This window comes from Lissotriton helveticus, chromosome 8 (assembly GCF_964261635.1).
Source record: "Lissotriton helveticus chromosome 8, aLisHel1.1, whole genome shotgun sequence".
In the NCBI taxonomy this organism is placed as follows: domain Eukaryota; kingdom Metazoa; phylum Chordata; class Amphibia; order Caudata; family Salamandridae; genus Lissotriton; species Lissotriton helveticus.
In genome coordinates this window covers 719395486-719414467 of record NC_136069.1, presented here as the reverse complement: position 1 = coordinate 719414467, position 18982 = coordinate 719395486, and the positions used below count along the sequence as shown (strand labels likewise).

The window sequence follows — 18982 nt, the reverse complement described above, 5'->3', positions numbered from 1 at the left end:
TTGCTTGGGCATGGATGGCTGCAGGATGGCACTGGAACAAGAAAAGACCAACAGAAAAGCATCGCAATTAGGGCATAGGATTAGGGAACGGATTAATTTCCCCCAAGCAGGTGCACAGGATTAGGCAATATTTTGCTCTTTTGGAAAGGTGCAGTTTTAAACTGGCAGAGTTTTTTTTTTTTTAAGTTCGGAAAGTTTTAAAGGGTTTGTTAAAGGGGTGGAGTTTGAAAATCCGTTTTGGGTGTTTTTTTACGGAGAAGTGGGAAGAAATCAGGCTCTTTTATAAGAGGATTTGTAAGCAGCCCAACATTAGTCACATAGGTATTTCCAAAGATTGTGGGTATGCTCTAGCTCTGCACGTCTAAATACAACAGTATTCAATTAGATTACACCCTGTTCATGTTACTCGAAAATTGTAGAGTGATCTTGTGGTGTCACAATACCCACCCACCAGGGTATAAATAAACTAGGACTGAGAACAGCCTAGAACAATATCCAACCAAAGACACCAAGCGATTGTACCGGTCATCCAATGTCCAAACTCTGTGGATCAACCAGTCAAAATAGAAAAGTCTTTTAGAAAAATTCCACCACAATTGTCGTGTCAGGTCATTCACAGAGGACTTAGAGCTAAAGTTGGGTTCCCTTTATATACGGATGTTAATACTGGAAGGCTGTGGTCTGTTTATTCGAAACAATAGCAGCATGTGGAGAAAGAACATAATGTGGTTAACTCATTCTATAGGAATGGAAATTTGGCAAAAGAGAAAGTTGTGAGTAAAAAAGCAGAGCATTTTCAGCACCAAAAGAGGTTAGTGAAATGAGTTAGTCCAAATCAGAAGATATTTTTAAGAGGTTAAGTGGGAAAGGATGGATCATATTTGTTGATGGCAGACCTCTGTTAAGGTTAAAGACCAAGAAAGATGATGTGTATTAAATACTAAGAGAGGAGTTGGAAAATTAAATTGATAAAGCCATTGGGAGAGGGTTGAAGAGCAAGGAGGGTATCCACAGGCGTACTACTGTACATGAGTGGAAAGTTGAGAATAAAAACGTGGAGGTGGATAGGGCATTACTTGATTCCATCTAAAACACATTAGAATACATTTTAAAGAAACAGACCGCCAAGTTAGATTTCATTAAATAAATTTATTTTGTTAAAATAATTTAACTCCAAATACAACTGTTCAGTTTGCATCAAGTTTTATGTACAATTCTTGTTTCTATCAACCATCCGGGTAGAACAAATGACAAGCTTGCAAAACAATTTGACTGCTCTATCGATAAACTATTATCTAATGTTTTACCTCCCAGAAGCCCCAAACGAATTAGTTAAATCTAGTTCCAACTTCATGTGAAGTCTTTTATTAAAAGGGCAAAAGGTGCGGTAAAGCAATTCTAAGCTCTTGCAGTCAAGCAAAGGGCTAATAATCAATGTGGAAACACACTGCTTTGATGCACACCACAAATGGCTTTTATATTTAGGCAAAATTTGCTACAATAAAGCAACCTGTTTGCCCCCACAAGAAAATGATGGCACTGGAGTTATGGGGCTTCTACATCAAGCCCACTTGAATTCGCACAACCAGAACAGAAGTCATTCAAAACTTTTTACATGGGACGGTCATGCACAATACTTTTCAGCTATGCCGGCTCATTCCTTTCCAGTGCATTTAGACAGTGGAAATAAATCACAGCCTTAGAGAGTAAAATTATATCAGATAAATATGAATATATCAGGGTAATTTTTTTTAAGTACAAAACTAGAAGAGCTAAATAAAAGAATGGGTCTTTGGATCAAACCATATATTTAAGGCATATTGATTTCCTCACAATAGGACAGTTTAAAATTAAACATGGCTTGGGAATAGTTTTGCTCGCTTCCACTTCATGATTCTTTTCTAATTACTTGGATGTAACATGTGCTGTGATTCTACAGAAGAGTTGATATGAGTGCTTGTATTTCTTTGCTTAACTTTTTCTATTTGGTTGCTGAACAAGTCGTCACAGGATTTTACCACTTCATTAACACGGTATCCACTAAATATGTAACCGAACCCAACAATAGGCATTTACATTTACGGAAATCAGTCTACCATTTCTGGGCAGTTTGGCAATACATATGATGTGCTGTGACATTTTCAATACTAGAACAATGCCCTAATATTGTGCCATCCAGAGGCAGGGATCAAATGTGCTTATTTGTCAGCGGGTTCGCTGGCACAGCTCAAGTCCATTCTCTAGCTCATTCGGGGCATGAAGGCAAACTTAATCAGAACCGGAGAAGCAACTGTGTCCAATGTTGTATTAGGATTAAACGTAGGGAATCAATTATTTTGCAACAGTGTTTTAATGAAACCAATATTGCTCAGCAGGTTAAGAAAGCTACTCTTGGATCATTAAAGATTATATAGGAAATGTCACAATGAGAAATGAGGAGTGGGAAATGCTTACTTACAAGAGTACTTTCAGAAGTTATGAAACAGTCTGCTTTTCCTTCAATGACTATTCTCTAAGTGCATATTCTAGTCAGGTATTACAGTAAATAGTGCTCGTTTTCTACTATAAGTAGTACGCACTTGCGATGAAGCAAAATTATTTCATGCCAGTGAATCTAGGAACCCAAAACGAGTCCAAAACATTATGAAAGCAGTAGACTATATTGCCAGTAAATTAGGTTCTCCTAGCCCAGGAACATTAACACCCACTTACATGTGACAGCCATGCACCACATTCTGGCGGGTGATGGTGACAGAAAGGAAAAGAGACCGGACAGGAAATTGTGCCTTGGATCTTTAGATCGGAGCTCCGAGTCATAATGTATCAGTCATGTGAATATCTACATCTAAAATGCTAACCGTGCCCAGTTGGCCAATCTTCAGTTGCAAACAAGACAAGTCAACAGGTAAAAAAAAAAATGAAATTGCAGAAATAGATGATGGCTTTGGGGAATGGTGGGGAAGATTAGGAGAAAAAAGTTTACTTAATTTACTCCTACGTTTGCAAGGCATCCATTCTCATCTTGAGGAAAGAGATTATCAAAAGAGAAACAATAATAGGAAAGACAAAGATCCGATATCTTGTCAACAGAATTGTATTAACTGCCAGGCAAACGGAGCTCAAATCGGAACGGTTAAAAGCAAAGCTTGCAGACTGCGTTCAGTGGCTCTTTAAAAATCATGGATTTAGTCATAACTGAAGCAGAAGACCGCTTCACCCTTGAGGAAAAAAGGCAATAGAATGTTCTATGAATGGGAAAATGTAGGTTGCTCCAGTGGTTAGAAGCTAAATTACACCACATATAGTCCATACATAAGAAAAGAAACACAGAATACCCCCACAGAGCCCCTTATCACAATTTAAGGCTAACCCTAAAAGCACATTCCATTAAAGTTGTATATCGATACCTTGAATCTGGAGAAAAAAACAACCTAAAAGCAAATACTCAGTTATACAAGGGTACTTGAAAATCTTATGTTAACAAAGGGAGACCTTGTTCAAAGAACAACTGTATCTCCAAAACACTACATTTAGGTCACATATGAAGGCTGTCTGTCATTCACGACAACCACAGAATGCATTGTATTTCTAAAGAGGTTGCTTTAATATGGATCTAATAAATCACCAGAGAAAACCTACACATTCATTCAAATGTAAACAAACGAGCTTAAAGAGTACAACTTAATTTTAGTGACTCTTCAAAGTGGATAAAAAGATAGGTAGGATTTAAGCCTTTATTTCTCCAAGAACTAAGTGAGAAATAAACAATAAAATGCCATCAACACAGTAACAAAGGCTTCATTCTTGTTTGGGCTCAACTAGGAAGTGAGAAAACCTGGGTGGTCTTTCCCTGCTCCTTTTGGAAGTTCTGCATATGAAGACCAGCCCTGATGGCAAAAGGTATGTCATGGGGGACAAAATATGCAAGCTCAGCACTTGAAGGATGAACTGAAAAAACGGTCTTCTGGAGAAAACGGTCAACTTTCCAAGTTCAACTACACTGATGATGGCCAAGATGAAGGTGCTACATTCATGTTTTTCAAGCTTGTGGGATACAGAACTAGCATATCTTTATAAATGGTAACAGTTTCATACACAATTTCCCGCACGCTGAATACATTTCACAGGGAGAGCCAACCCTTAATGGATAAAGACCCACGAGGCAGTTCTGAAGATTCACAGATGTTAAATTCCCATTTGTGAGGGGCATGGAATAGAAATAACAATTTTTCAACTTCTCAGTTTGAAGGGTACAAAGCATGTGCGGGATAGGCCAAGAACAAGAACCTCAAACATGACTTTGCAAAAAAATCTGGATCTGTAAATCCATAGGAGAAGGACCATGCCTTGAGTATCCAGATTTATAGATAAGAAACTGGGCTTAGATAGTCTCCTTATTGCAACAGTGTATGTGTATGTAATAACCTTATCACAAAGGAGTTACAGCTATTCATCATCTGAACAAATGCACTATTGGTAAACACTGATCCTTTAACCTCATCGCTGCTTGAGAGTTTCCCCTGCTGTGCTGGACAGCAATAAAAACGGGTGTGGTCATGACGAGCTCAGCTCGTCATAAGCACACGAGCACTGTGCTGCATGACGAGCTCAGCTCGCAATGAGCATGGAAGGGGTTAACGCACTTAGGATAGAATTTCAAAGCTTAAAGTTGCCAAAACGCTAGCTTTGCTGATCCAAACCTAATAAATGGGAGCGGGCATTTTGCCTCTCTACAGCGAAGCAAACCATTTATTGCGTGTGGCATCGGGAAAAAAAACAGGGTTTCTAAAAGGGATCTGGTTTTGGGGATGTTTGAACATGGACACCTTCGAATTTGCCTCAGAATTCGAGACAATTCCAAGAGTAGCACATCACTGCAGGAGACATTACGTTTTGTTGTCAGAACAAGCTTGTGTAAAAAGCCACAACTGCTGTGATTATGTGATGGCAGTCATAAAGGTCAATGGAATGAAGCTCTAGTAATCTCACTATTTTTCATGATATGGCAACCTGAACTAAGGGAACTTTGACGGATACACCTGTCAACGGACTTTAGAAAAATCCAGGGTTGACCATTTGGAATATCACCATGGAAGCCAAGTGGGGTTTGAGAAGTACTGGGAGCAGGTCCTACTCCACATCTTCCCCCAATAAAATAGCTTTTTAGCGCAGTCAGAAGCAAATGCAAATCTGACCGAGCAGACCACTTGTATACAGTGTGTCTTGACACAACTACCATAAATTACAAACTATATAAAAAAGGATCCACAAGTAGTGGAGAGAAGTAGTGTAGGCAAGGATGACAAACTTGTGGCATCAATGCGCTTGTAAACCAGGGTGCATAGAGGCACCAGTAGTGGGATTGCTTCATCTTGGAAGTTTGACAAGAGAATCAAATACAGGAACGCATCCTAGCGCGGAGACGCACTGTCTTTAGTGTATTCAGGCGCTTAATAAATGTTTTGATTATTATTATTATTTATCTCAAACAGGGATGGGACTCTGCCTCCAGAGGCAATGGCACTGTTAACGGGCTGCAAGAATGAAATGACGATAATGGTTATTATCAACAAAACCATTACTGATGGCAATGATGCTTTAGAACGTTATTGGGAAAACAAATGTCACCAAAGTAGGTAAGGAAAAATGCTTGGGAATGTATTGCCTCCTGCGATCAATGACACAAGGGTTCTATAGGCCAGCATTCACTTTCTTGCTGTTCTTGGTTCGGCATACCAGTGAGATGGCAACACTGCATAATTTTACTTTACAACCAAAGTCTCTTTAGGGATTTGCACTTTGCATTTTTCAAGTTACAGAAACACCAGCAGTGACCCGCATGGATATGATTTGGCAAGGGACTGATCAACCTCTTCGCTACTGGATGGCAGAACATGGACAGAGCAAGAGGCCAATATAAATCTACGATCACTGTTCCATCAACCTTGCTGACTATTCCATTGGAATACAGCGAAACTTAATAAGCAGAGTTTGTCACTTTCAGAAGTAACTGACATAAGTGGTGAAGCAACCTTTAGCTGCAGGTAAAGGGCCTAACCGTACATAAGCTGCCCAGAAGTGCTTTTCAGAATGTGTTAAAACCTCTCCCAACAGCTAAACTGCAACCAGCACATTTGTCTCCCAATCACGTCAGTTTTCTTTAGAGAATAAATCCTCTCTAATCCACTACCAGAAGCAAATGAGATACCAAGACTTGCAATGTCAGCAAATCAAAGGGGGCTCTCACATACCGTGTCACGCTATAAATCAGGCTTGATGCATACAACCAATGCGTGTGAAAACTAAGCACATAGAAATAAAAAGATCTAAAACGCAATTGCGACACAAAATCTGCACAAACCTGAGCGCTAAAACTTAAGTGGTCGAAATGACAGACGGGGAAACTGAAGTGGTCACTGGTCAAAATAACAGTATTAACCAAGTGGTGGGATAATCATAACAGTTTTTTTTATTATATTCTTATTGTGGGCCAGGTCCTAGTTAATTTAATGGGCTAGGATTATGTTTTAGCCCTACAGACGTTCAGTAGGTGTGTTCTGCTACTAAAGTCAACCCCAACTCCTATCATATTTAGAGTCCTCACGTACAACATACAGCTGGGGTTTCCGGAACTGTAAAGTATTTATCATTTATTGTCCAATGTATGTCGTGTACTGTTTGACGTACTGTTAACTATGCTGATGTTGTCGATTTGGTTTCATTATGACTAGATTGTTTGGCGCTCGTTATTACCCATTATTTTGGGCTAGAAAAATATAAATTCTGAAGTTCTGATAAGCTGTATGCATGACAAAGTTTTAAATAAATTGGGCGTACACAACAAAGAAAAAAAAAAGACTGAGTTTTTAGCAAATGAGCAATGAAGAGCTTGTAACGTTATAAGAGGGGCTTTGTGCAGAAAAGCGATATAATCGTTTGACTCCTTTCGCATAAACCAAAAAGGCTGAGAATAGTAAAACTGATCTCGATCCCAGATGCAATTTAAAAAAACTCAATACTACCCTCTAATCACAATGTTTACAACTGCATATGCAGTGCCAAAATGTGCAGTGCAAAACCCAGCCAGGGGACTCTGGTTCTTACCAGGAGCCAAAGAATTACCTCTGGAGTTATGCTTATGCTTCCTAAGAGGGCCATTATCTGCTCATGATAAACTGTTTTACGTCCCCAGCGTTAACATTACCCACTTTACTGACATATTATCCTTTAAAGGTGGGATTACCGGACACACCAACATTTCTAAAAGGTACTGAGAATCTAACTGAGTACTGTTTCATAAAACGCAAGTGCTAAAAACACCAACATAGTCTCCATTTTAGGAATTCTTAACTCTAGAATATCATGGTTGCAAGTCGGGTCTCCTGCTTCCTTGATTCCAAACTGACTCAATTATGCTAAAGCTAACTTCACTGGTCATCAGCAGCAGAAAATGGGGACATTTCAAATGATTATGGATGCAAAATATATTCCAGAAATACATAAATAAAAAGTTGAGAACCATAAAACGTTCACCAATCACAGTTCAAGTCTTTTAGACTGAGTAACTTGCCAGAAGGAAGCGTTGTTTTACAGGTGGAAGATCACATGCACGTCATTACTGCACACAATTTAAAGAACAAGCCTGTTCTTTTCACTGCCTGCTCAACGGGGTCCCATTTTAGAAGGACAATTTGAAATATAAAAGGTTTTAACATTGATGATTGAATGGGCCAAACACTTTTGAGAGGTTGACCTCTCATTTCAAGATTTCTGAATAGAAATGTTTCTGCTATTAGTCATGCAAATAATATACAATTCAATGTGATGCAACGCAGAAAGGCAAATCAACATCTCAGCTACTAAAAGCTTTTTATCACCTGTCGTCGTGCCTTTTCAGGGTTGGGCTATATGATTTACAGCAACATTTGTCGTTAATGTTAGTCAATTAGAAGAAAAGATTAAAAAGGAAAAAAAAATACACATTTTCACCTCTTATATCACACACAATACATTCTAGTGTTCATCAAAATAGTTAAGAGGGTATATTTAGTTATAATCATAATTAAAAAATTGCTATCGTTAAAGCTAGGGAAACAGCAAACTTGGATGGTCGGTGAGGGGGCATTACAGAAATCAGAGCCCTTAAAAGGCAAGTATGACGTAAATCAGTAGTGTTTTGTTAGCTTGAAAATTGACGGTTGCTTTGATTGCTTCATGAGGTTTCTGTGGAGAGGGGAACATATGGTCGCAACATGGCTTCATTTTCCGTTCGAGATGGAACTGGTGAAAATGTCCCTTGTACATAAGGCAAGTCTATTTTAGTCACCGCTGCTTCCTCCTGGTTTGGTTGTGAGGTAATGGCATTTCCGGCCCTGCAAGTAAGCAGCTGATATTTTTGACTGTTTTGCAGTAAGCCTTCCATGGACAGCAGCAACGTAAAATATACTTCAATCCAACACTGTAAGCTTTCCTTGTTCAATGGATTGGCAGTATCTCAATTATGAGATTTTGCTTTTTGCCAGGTTTCCATTGGTGAATTTGTGAGCGACCCAAAAATTACTTAAAAACAGCTAAAGGACATAAAAATAACAGTGGTTCAGCGTGGCAGTGTGACCTGCACGTGTTGATGGGTCTTCCGAGGGCCGAAATCCCAACTGGAAAAAGACTGTTTGGGGGAGGGGGGCGTGGTTTTTTCTTTCTTCCTGTGGTATTAAACATTCTCAGGAGTCAAAAAAATTCACTCATGAACGCACAGACACGATGCCACAAAACTTCAACAAGGGACTCGTAAGATCACATATGCACTTGAAGTTGCAGATTCAAATGTGGCAAAGAACGTCAGTTACCCAAAGCATACAGATGACCAGACATGGCTTCTCACTCACAGGTCCACTCCAAGTCACGGCTTCACTTCACATACATTTTAGCAGATCGTGGAAGGTGATGCAACAGGTAGTGACCACTGATAAATTCTGCGCGTTATACCTAGCCAAGTCTTTGCAGCTTCCATCGGTGAATGTTATTGTATATTACAGGCAGAGCAGCAAGGGTCATCTTTATCTGGCTGAGCCGCATAGTTCATTTGCCGAACAATTTCCGCAAAAAGTTCATCCACCATGGTTTTACTTTTGGCGGATGTTTCCATGAAGGGACAGCCCCAGTCTTCAGCTAAGGCTCTACCTTCAGTCGAAGACACCTCTCTTTCACTTTCTAGGTCCACCTTGTTACCAACCAAGATCACCGGCACCTTCTCATACCTGCAAAATCAAAGGAAAGGGTCTCACTATAACAAACAAAAGCAACGACTGGCAACATTTTTGAAATGTCACACAACATAGATGGATTTTACTTCAATGAAAAGACAGCATAACAACAATTTATCTGTGAGTTGGTAACAGGGAAGAAACAAAAGCATGTGATGTGGACAAAACCAATTTATCACTTGGAACAAATTGTATGAGCTTAGCCCTACTTTGGTTTTCGTTCATAGAGTACTACGATTTTATTACATTTCTTTATATAAATGGGTACAGTTGACGGAGAATGACCATTTTTATCCTCCTTCACCAGGTGCACCATAACGCTCATTCTGTGTTTATTCTTCCAATATTGATATAATAAAGAGTTGTCAAAATATCAAACTTCCAGGATCCCAAGCAGTGGAAAAGAGTGTGAACACTGATAAAGTCCGTTCAGTGAAATTATTACTCTGTTTCACAGGGGGCCTGAGAGAGGGGGAGACCTAGAGCTCAGTTTGGCTAATTCCTTTTAATGAGCTACTTTTAAAACTTTGAAGCTGGTCTACTGTTGGCTCAAAGGTACAATTCTCACCTGGTATTATCTGCTGCAAGAAACAAAAAAGCCGGACATTTGGTATTCCGCACAAGGCAAGTGAATGACACTGAGCAGGCATCCCAAAGGGCAAACCACCAGTAAACTGGACAGTTGTCCGACGTAACTAAAACTAATACCCCGTCCTTTACCCACATCGTCCTACAAACGGTGGTCCCGTGATGGCTTAGGCCTCACTCTAAGCTCATGATCACCTGACCATCCTGACTCGGACCAGCAGAGTGAAAGGCATTGTCTCAGGTTAGTCTCAAAAAGTATGTTTTCTAGGCAGTTAATTGTAGTGATTAGGTCCCAGGATAACCACAGCAGAAAAAGTTTGTCCAGCCTCAAATCATGCCCTGTTTAGGTCTCACCTAAGAAAGCACATTCGCGGTCTCTTGCAAGACCTTTTACTAGCTTACAAGGGGCTTAGAGGCTGCACATTGCTTACCATTGGTTGGCTTCATTTTTCACTCATCTGCTTGCTTTTTATTCAACAGATTTCATCCTTTTGGTGTGTTTGACTATCGCTTGGCACATGGACGCATTACCGGTGTCCTTCCACTGCTTATTTCCCCTTTTGTTTAAGTACTCTACAAGAGTTTGTGTTTTTAAGCTGCCTCACTCACATATTTCTTTTCCTGTGTTCCTCCCTATGTCTGTCGCCCACTCTCCCTCCATTGCACATGTGCTTGTCCCAGCCTCCCACCGCCAAACCCTCCGTTGTCCCCTAGATGTGCTTGCCCCTAAATCTCCCCATCCACCCTCCGTTGTCGGTCTCCTTGCCCCCAAGCAACCCACTGTCGGTTTGGTTGCCGCCCAGCCCACCTCTGCTGAAAGTGTGGTTACCTCCGTTCCTCTTGCACTCAATTGTCCCCTCACCCAGTCTCGGATATCAGCCTGCTTTCCACCAACCACAGCCACCCCACCCTCTGTTGTCCCCGTGTTACTCCATCCTCTTTCACCAGCTGTACATCATGGCTAAAAAATATTGCCAATGCCCTAGCAGGCAAGACCTATTGGTTTAGCCAAAGGTTGTAAAATGTATCCAGTTAGCCATTCTCTGTCCCTCCTTCCCTCTTCGATCAAATACCGGTTTCTTCCTTGTTTAGCAGTAAATGATTGTGTGAAATGTAATGAATTGCTCTCATGCTGTAAAAAGTTAGCGGTTATTGCCTTCCCAAGGAAGAGAGTTGTCGGTTGTCCAAGTAGCTGATCCTTCCTGACCTCACTTAGCCTAAATAGAAATTCAGAATATCTCCATATATACTTCAAAGCACTGTGCTTCTGCTTCTTGTAAGTGAAACTGGCAGACGTGTGCTGGAAATGTTACAATTATAAAATAATTCGGAATACTACTTGACTACCTTTTTTTCTGAAAGCAGAACATAGGACATCTGGCTGGTGTCCAGATTATGGAGAATTAAGGAAAGGCTACCCAGTTCTTGAAAAGTGTTGTCTCGGACATCAGAAGGAAGCAAAGACAAAACCCAGTAAAAATACAAAAATTAGAGCACAACCTGGTATCTTCTGTACGCTGTACTTCCAGCTGTGGGTTACAGCAACTCAAACATTTTCTAGGGAGAATTTGATTACTTTACTTTTTTTTAGACTCCTGCATGCTGTCCTGCCAAATCTAATGTGGATGCTGATGGGTTAATATTGTTGCTGATCTGTCCTGCCTAAGAATTACGGTGGGGATTACAACGATCCTAATAGGTCTGATTTAGCTGAAGGTTTCTTGAAGAAAGTGGACCAACTTCTCAACCTTGGTGTATTATGGAAAGGAATCCTTAGTTTCTCTCTTCCCCACTGTCTATATCCACCAACATCTGTATGACAACAGGCTTGGATTAGAGTCAACACAGCAGGGTTGTGCAGTGGTAATCATCTTCAGCAGTTGCAGCCTTCCTTGCCGGGGGTAAAGAAGTGCTGAGTATGCCAGTTGCGGCATCCTGGTTGAACTGTCCATGATGGTGAGTCTTTGCAGTTACGACCCCCGCCCCCATCTGATTAGGGCTTCTGCTTCAGCAGTGATAGCTCAGCTCCTCTCTCCGAAATGTGCAATGGAAGCAATGATCTCTCAGACTCAGAAACCCAGGAAAATGCGCCATACCTCAATATTTAGTGGAGCTGTACTGTTTGGAGAGGAATATCTCCTACATAGTAAACTGGTATGTACCCCTGCACAGAGTGCCTGACTGCATGTGAAACGTTTATCCTGGATATTTGATTTAATCTAGTGTGTGCTTGGAGGCTTAGACCTGACCTTGGTAATGCATGGTCCAGAGCCTTTTCTGTGACCGGGAGAGGTGCACCAAGCATGTGCTGTTGTTTGAACTCCACCAGAACCTTGCACTGATATCCCTCGTGCATGTGTATGTGTTGTGAGTTTGTAGCACCTGTTTGGTAGTTGTGTGTGTGTGTGTGACATTGAAGGTATATTGCCTGCATTCCTAATCATGGAGGGTTGAGATTGAGACACTAAAGTGTGGGAGGATAGAGTCATGGCTTCCATTAAAAATTAAATGAGGGCCTTTGGTAGCCAAAGTCTGCTGAATAGCTCTTCCTTAGCACTGCTGTTTGGAAGATGACAGGGGTGTGCTTGGGGCTGCAGTTTCTGTTCAAGGTGAGACAGTTTCTAGCCAGAGTGTCTTTTTCTCTGTTCCATATTGTTGCATAAAGAAGGCGGATGACACCCAGGTGCAGAGATGTCATACTTCACACTGCCCTTGTTTTGGTATTCTCCTGCTGGGAGACAGCCCCAGTGCTGCCTGCTTTGATGGTCCTCACTTTACACAAAGGCTGGGCAGAAGTACCAACCAGAAAATGATGTTTGAAAGAGAACCAGCATAAACTGTTTCTGAAGTTTGAGACAGTGGATACCTTTTCCCTGTCTGGAAAATGTGTATAAAAGTGAGATCTAAACCATCCCACTTTGCTCCAGTTCCAAGTTATTATTGACCAGAGATGGTTGCGTTCCACAGAATACTTGAAGAGCTGCTATGTTACCAGGACTGATGTTTACCTGACTGCTAATCTTCAAGAGGTAAGAGGACATTGCCTGAAGTCTGCACTTTCTGCAAGAGGAGCTGAGGATCTGCCTAGATCCTAATAGCCTGCCTGCTGAGAGGGGGGAAGGACGGTGCCCGACCTTGCAGGAGGCACTGTCCAGGAGAAGAATCCCAGCTTAATCCTTGCTTGAGGAACATCCAGAAAAAGCAGACTGCAACAGAGAGCAGAGCCTGGAGCTCGGTCATTTGGCATGGTTCCTGCTGTGAACTGCACCAAGGCTTTGTGAAAACAAGGGAACACCTTGTGGTTTAGTCTTGTATCCAATCCACTGCCATAAGAAGCCAGGCCATGCTGACCTGAAGAAAGGAACCTTGGGAAAGTCAGCTTTTGACAGCACAATGGCAACCCTAAAATGCCCCAGTCCGATGATTCTTTGACACTGGAAGATGATTAACGCAGCCAAAAAACGCCTATTGCTGCTCCTTACACAATGCAAGGTAGCGTAACTAAAGCTCTCGACAAGCACTGGAAAAGATGTTTACTTCTCAGGAAAGAAGCGATCTGAGCTCCCCAGGTGGGAGTTGTCCATGAAAATAAACGCCCTAAAGAAATGCCTCAAGCTTAGGGGTAATATCTCAAGAACTTAAATTATGAAACTTTTGATTTAAAAAACTTTTAAAAAACAAGTCATCATTCATGCCACCTAGGAGCCCTCCCCAGGTTGCAAAGTGGTATTGTAATGAGGTAAACCTACTAGCACCATTAGGATAATCCACTGGACTCTAAAGTAGTGCGAAAAATACAACCATAAACACAAATTGAGTGATTTGCTGCATTATAAAGAAACCAAAATTGTTTAACATATGGGGTACACCACTGTAACTGTACAACTATTCTATAGCTTAAAAGAAAATGATGCGCAGCATTTTGAGAAGTGACAGAATTTTGTACACTATACATCATTGTTTGGTGACTCAGACAGGAAAACGTGTTTAATAATAGCAAATACTCATTCCAGATTATTGTTAAATCAATGCATCAGGATAAACCAAGGGAATCAAACTTTGGGCGAGTCAGACAAATTTAAGGCAATAGCCAAAACATGTAAATTATTTCTATTAATCTAATGAATTTCTATTGTGAATTTGTCTAGGAGGCTTGAAGTTCTAACATTGTGCAAGCTTTCTGTACACTTCCTTTCCCTCTGCTATAATCTGCGTGTCTGGTATGAAGGGAGTCCTCAAATCAGTTTTTAGAGATGTTAGGTACACCCCCAGTATAGCTATATTTGGCGACAGTGTGAAGGACTAAAAGTATGTTGTCTCGCAGAAGTTGATGGACACAGACAGTTGAGAACAGAGAAACGAAGTACTCTTTTCCATAACACATCAAGGTTTAGGAGTTGGACAACTTTCTTAAAAAAACCCTCAGTAAAATTATACCTGATCTGGTCATTAGAACTTCCACCTTATTTCTTTAGTGGGGCAAATAAGCACAATAATATTAAGCCACCAGCATCCATGTTAGTTAGAACAGCATAAGAGAGTCTGAAAATATCCATTAAAACTTCTCCCACTACACTTTTTAGGAGTTGCTGTAACAACCCACAGCTGGACGAGCAACAACAGAAAAGATCGTGCTCTGTGGTTTTCATACTTTGATTGTTTTTTGTGTAACACCCTTGAGCCACTGAGGGAGTATCTTGGCAGAATCAGGTGTGTCCAACTGTCAGTTGTGTGCCTTGGTTATTTCGGGACAGACCACAGTAACCCAAAGCCTGGCTGGCTCATGCCTCATTACTGGCTGGTCTGCAGCTGGACACAGTCGGAGTTAATCAGAATCTACCTCATGTTACATCCAACCTATAAGTAGCAGACATGCAAAGGGCTCGCCTCAGATTGGAATGCCGCTGGATAGATTGACTAGACAGAATGCATGTTTGAGTAAACATTGCTGATGAAAGTATGCAGGCTATCCACTTATATGTACTGATGTTTTACTACTCTCTGCATGGTTAATACTCTTATTCTCTGGCATGGTATTTTTTCAAATTCACACAATGTTTGTGATGCTTGGTACACCTGGACAATGTAGAACTTCTGTAGAGTTCAAATGAAATCTCAATTGCCTTAATTTTCTTTAAATAATGTATGTCACAGATTGTTTAAATGCATTCCTATTCATTTTGTAATACTAGGAATCTTTCAAAATGTTTCCTAATTTCTTCTGAAAGTTAATCTATTGTGTATTGTGAACATTCTTTCCTATCACCACCTTTGCGCTATGCTTTGCACGCCCTTTCATTAGATCCTCCACTGGGTATTGTGAAGTTCAATTCATATCCTCTCGAGTGGCGTGCCTAGGATGCTTCTGTCATTAGAGCTACGACACAGAGGTTTCTTACAGTGATAGTCTTTAATTTGGTTCCAGTTCCCCATACCCTTAAGAGTTTTCCAGCCAGTTAGCATGTAGTACACCACCGCTTTACAGCTGGTTGCAGCTTCAACCCCTGACTGCATTGCTTGCTGCAAGACACCCCGTTAGCAGGCATTTCTGCCTCAAAATTTCTCGCTGGGCAACATTTGTTGTGAGTCACTTGTTCTCCCAACAACCCACCATATTTCATGTGGCTGGTTAACATTTTCAGTTGGTCCTTTTATAGCTGCCCTACTCTCAAGTTGGGCTCAGTTTAAGATTTAATCACCTGTCTCTGGTTGCCTGCACCACATATTATGATTAACACTGACCAGGTCATTTATTAATTTGCACTCTGAAACAAATTGGTTCCAATGACCGATGTGACCTATCTGGTACCCTCACTCTCAATGTCTTGAACTCCCCCCCCCCCCCCCGTCAATAGGTTGCCTCTTGACCTGTATGCCTTGGACCATTGTCAATAGATTTTCACTGGCTAATGTGGATTTTTCAGATGCAGCTCTACAACCTTGTCTTGCTTCTGTTGACAGAGCAAGTGTCTATAGGTAAGCCCACTCTCCTTCAGCTGTTTCACTTACCTGAGTTTTCCCTTTCTAACTCTTTGGTTACCGACTTCTGTGTCTCTTTTTTAGGTTGCTTTTCCTTTGAGCATCTTTTGACAAATGTCCAGACGAAGGCCAAAGTTAAATAGACTTTTAGGGCCAAAACGTTCACAACCTCTTTATACAATGTGAAAGATCAACAAAATAGGGAGGATGTTATCATTTTTAGCCATGTCTCTGACCTCGACCCCACTCTTTGGCACTGTCCCATTGCATCAGCAGGAGTTCAGTGCACTACTGGACTCAACTGTGACAAACAAAGGTGCCTCCACAGTGACCACCAGGCTCAGCCAGACCATGGGCTCGGGCCGGGATCCATCATTTTGAAGGCCATGCTGATCGCAGGGCTCAGGCATCTTGGCAGGCCGGATGGTGATTTGCTTATTATTTGCATGAGACTGGAGCACAGAGCAAGCTAAAGAACTCTGGCAGCTTTTCTTTAATTATATCCTACAGCGCTTTGTCACACATAGGAGATATAGGAGCATTAATATGCATGACTAATGCATTTTACTGTAGTGAGGTGGACACCAGCTCTGATGCATGGTACTTTGCAGGGATGCGTACAGTCACAAAGACTGGCAAGTCCATGACTGACTCAGCTCAAGCCCTCTGCCAGCAAAGACCAGTCTGCTATGAACTGTGCAGTACCCGCTAACTGGCATGGGACGGACAAGACACTGATTACATACCAAAAAGGCACATGTGGACACCACAGCCAATGAGCACTACGTAATTATGTCTAGTGCCCTATAATTGGCTGAGGTGCAGGCAATGCTTTAATCCAATTTCATCTTACACATTGAAATCCCGCTCACTTCCTGAGAATATGTTCAGCTATGGGCCTCGTTGGCATGCCATACGAAGTACTAAAATGACAAAGGTCTTTCTAAATAGATTAATAGCAGAAAACGGAGTCGGGCTCAATTTAAGGGAGGTCCGTGTTAAGAAGCAGAAGAGTGGCCACCTTACAGCTATCACCAACACAAGTATAAACAAAAAAGGAATACCACTGTATACATAAAACCACTGTGTTTCTCCACAGCAATCCTCTCAGATGAGAGCAAAGCCCTCTGCGCCAACAGCATTAACACTATGAAGAGTCTCCACAAGCATACCACTACATGAGTGGTGGCCATCTAAGGAGAGGGAAATCCGCTCAAGAGCCAATAGGTCTGCAACAATCACTTTTTCAGCAGCATACAAGATCTGCACAATCAAATTCTATACTTAAGAATAAAAACATTGGCAGAGCTAAAGCATCTCTCTCAGTAGGACCACTAAAAAACTTTCATAAGATACCTAGACAACAGAACTGTCCGCTAGACCTAAATACTGCTTCCTAAATAGGAGTAAAGGATGGAATGGGTGGTTGATGACAACACTAGGGAGAATGTTGCCTGGTTTCACACAGCAGGAGTTCAAGCAGACTAATTTATAGAGGAAGACAATTTCAGGAAAAATATTGGATACAAATGCTGCATAGGAATTACTTGGTCAGACTTCTGGGCACAAAGCAGGTAAAAAACACAGTCCAGGGAAGTGAGAAAAGTGAATAAAAAGGGGAAAATGGAGAAGGCAAGTTCCATTATAGAAGGGGTAATATTAGATTGTTAATGATGCCAACAAAAAGTATTCAAGGTAGAGATCTGGACCTTGCAATGCTAGATTGTATCATAGGTACCAATTGCTGGACTTGTGCCACGAATTACAACTGTTAAGTATTGATATGCGGACTGTCAACATGAATATATAAATGCAGAACTGAGTCTGTGGGGCGGGGGTGGGTGGGAGACCTAGTTAGATTGGGTTAAATTGGGAGGGACGGAATGGGTTGTGTAACTCGCTATAGCGCCTATACTGTGCTATATGTATGGAAGAAACGACGTATAGATGGACATTACAATCCACTGGAAGTATACATGTTAAATCTTTAAGATTGTACCACTGGTAATCCATTGAAAATAGTACCACTGTTAAATTTATATTGTGATCTAATACATGGCATATTAATGGCGATTTAATAATGTATACCATTGACAGAAGAAGTTGTGATAATAAGAAAATTAATAAACTATGTTTAAAAAAAAAAAGAGAGAAGGCAAGTTCAGTGCTGATTTACACATTATCCATGGGACAGAGGAGTCTGTCGCAACATAGGGCCAACCCTACAAGAACACAGGGATAATATAGTACATTTAGTATATATTTAATGCCATTGTGTTAAAAAGAATACAATGTAGTATGCCACTAGCAGACAATGGTCTGCGAAAAGACATGCGGGATAGATAAAACAGCTTGAACTTAAAATCTGCAAATCTAACACAAAGAACATTAGCTAGCATACCAAATGTACTTACAGTAAAGCTGAAACTACTAAATATTATAGGAGAAATGTAGGAGATTAAGTTATAGGCGACTGTGGGAAAATTCGTGGTTCAATGTTCACTTTAGGTCTTCTTTCAGTAGCAGGTTGGAGCAGGCCACTTTTGCTGCTAATCTTTTGAAAAAACAAGCACTAGCAAAGCCAACAGGTCTTGCCCTATGAAACATATTAGCTTTGCCACTGCTTTGGTAATGCTGCATAGCACCGACAAGATATCTTGCAGAACAGCCACTAGTTAAACAGAAAAAAAAGCCACAAGGACGCAGCCGGTCACATAATTTTGTTTCACCACCTAAGTGTACCTAGAAAATGATTTGGGTGATGTGGGTGACATTTTGTTTTCTTTACCGATCCGATAGAGCAGTAAAAAAAAAAAGGAAACAAGTGAAGCAAAACCTTTCTCTTTTCTTTCTTTTTTATTTAAAGGCAGAGTGGCCAGGAGCGATGTGCAGTCTGGCCATCCAAATACAAAAAAGAAAGAGCAGGTTGGAGAGAAAGTAATGAGGAGCAGCCATGGGTGGGAAACAATGTGGTGTGTGCGTCTGAGGAAATCAGCACACAAGGTAGAAGCAACACAGAGTGCAGGGGAGAAGTTTGTGAGGGAGAGAGACAGAACAGGGAGTGTGACCAGGGGAGGAAGCACTCAAGACAGCTTGCAGATCACCTGCAAAACTCTTTTAAGACACAAAGCTATTTATAAAGTGAAATCAAA

General features: G+C 41.1%; 1 protein-coding gene across 2 annotated transcripts in view; it reads right to left on the bottom strand.

Annotated features, from left to right (window-relative positions):
- Positions 1-1134: 1134 nt before the first annotated feature.
- RAP2A (RAP2A, member of RAS oncogene family) overlaps positions 1135-18982 on the bottom strand; it is an 87316-nt gene continuing 69468 nt past the window's right edge. Inside the window, exons 2-3 of one of the 2 annotated variants that reach the window (XR_013599862.1) lie at positions 4640-9257; positions 1135-4496 (exon numbers count right to left, since the gene is read on the bottom strand). Coding sequence is in view for 1 of the 2 variants with exons in the window: in XM_078657509.1 (XP_078513635.1) it covers positions 9020-9257 (238 nt within the window). In the remaining variant the exon portion in view is untranslated. Of the gene's footprint in view, positions 9258-18982 lie in introns of both variants that reach the window. The other variant, XM_078657509.1, reaches the window with a different exon arrangement.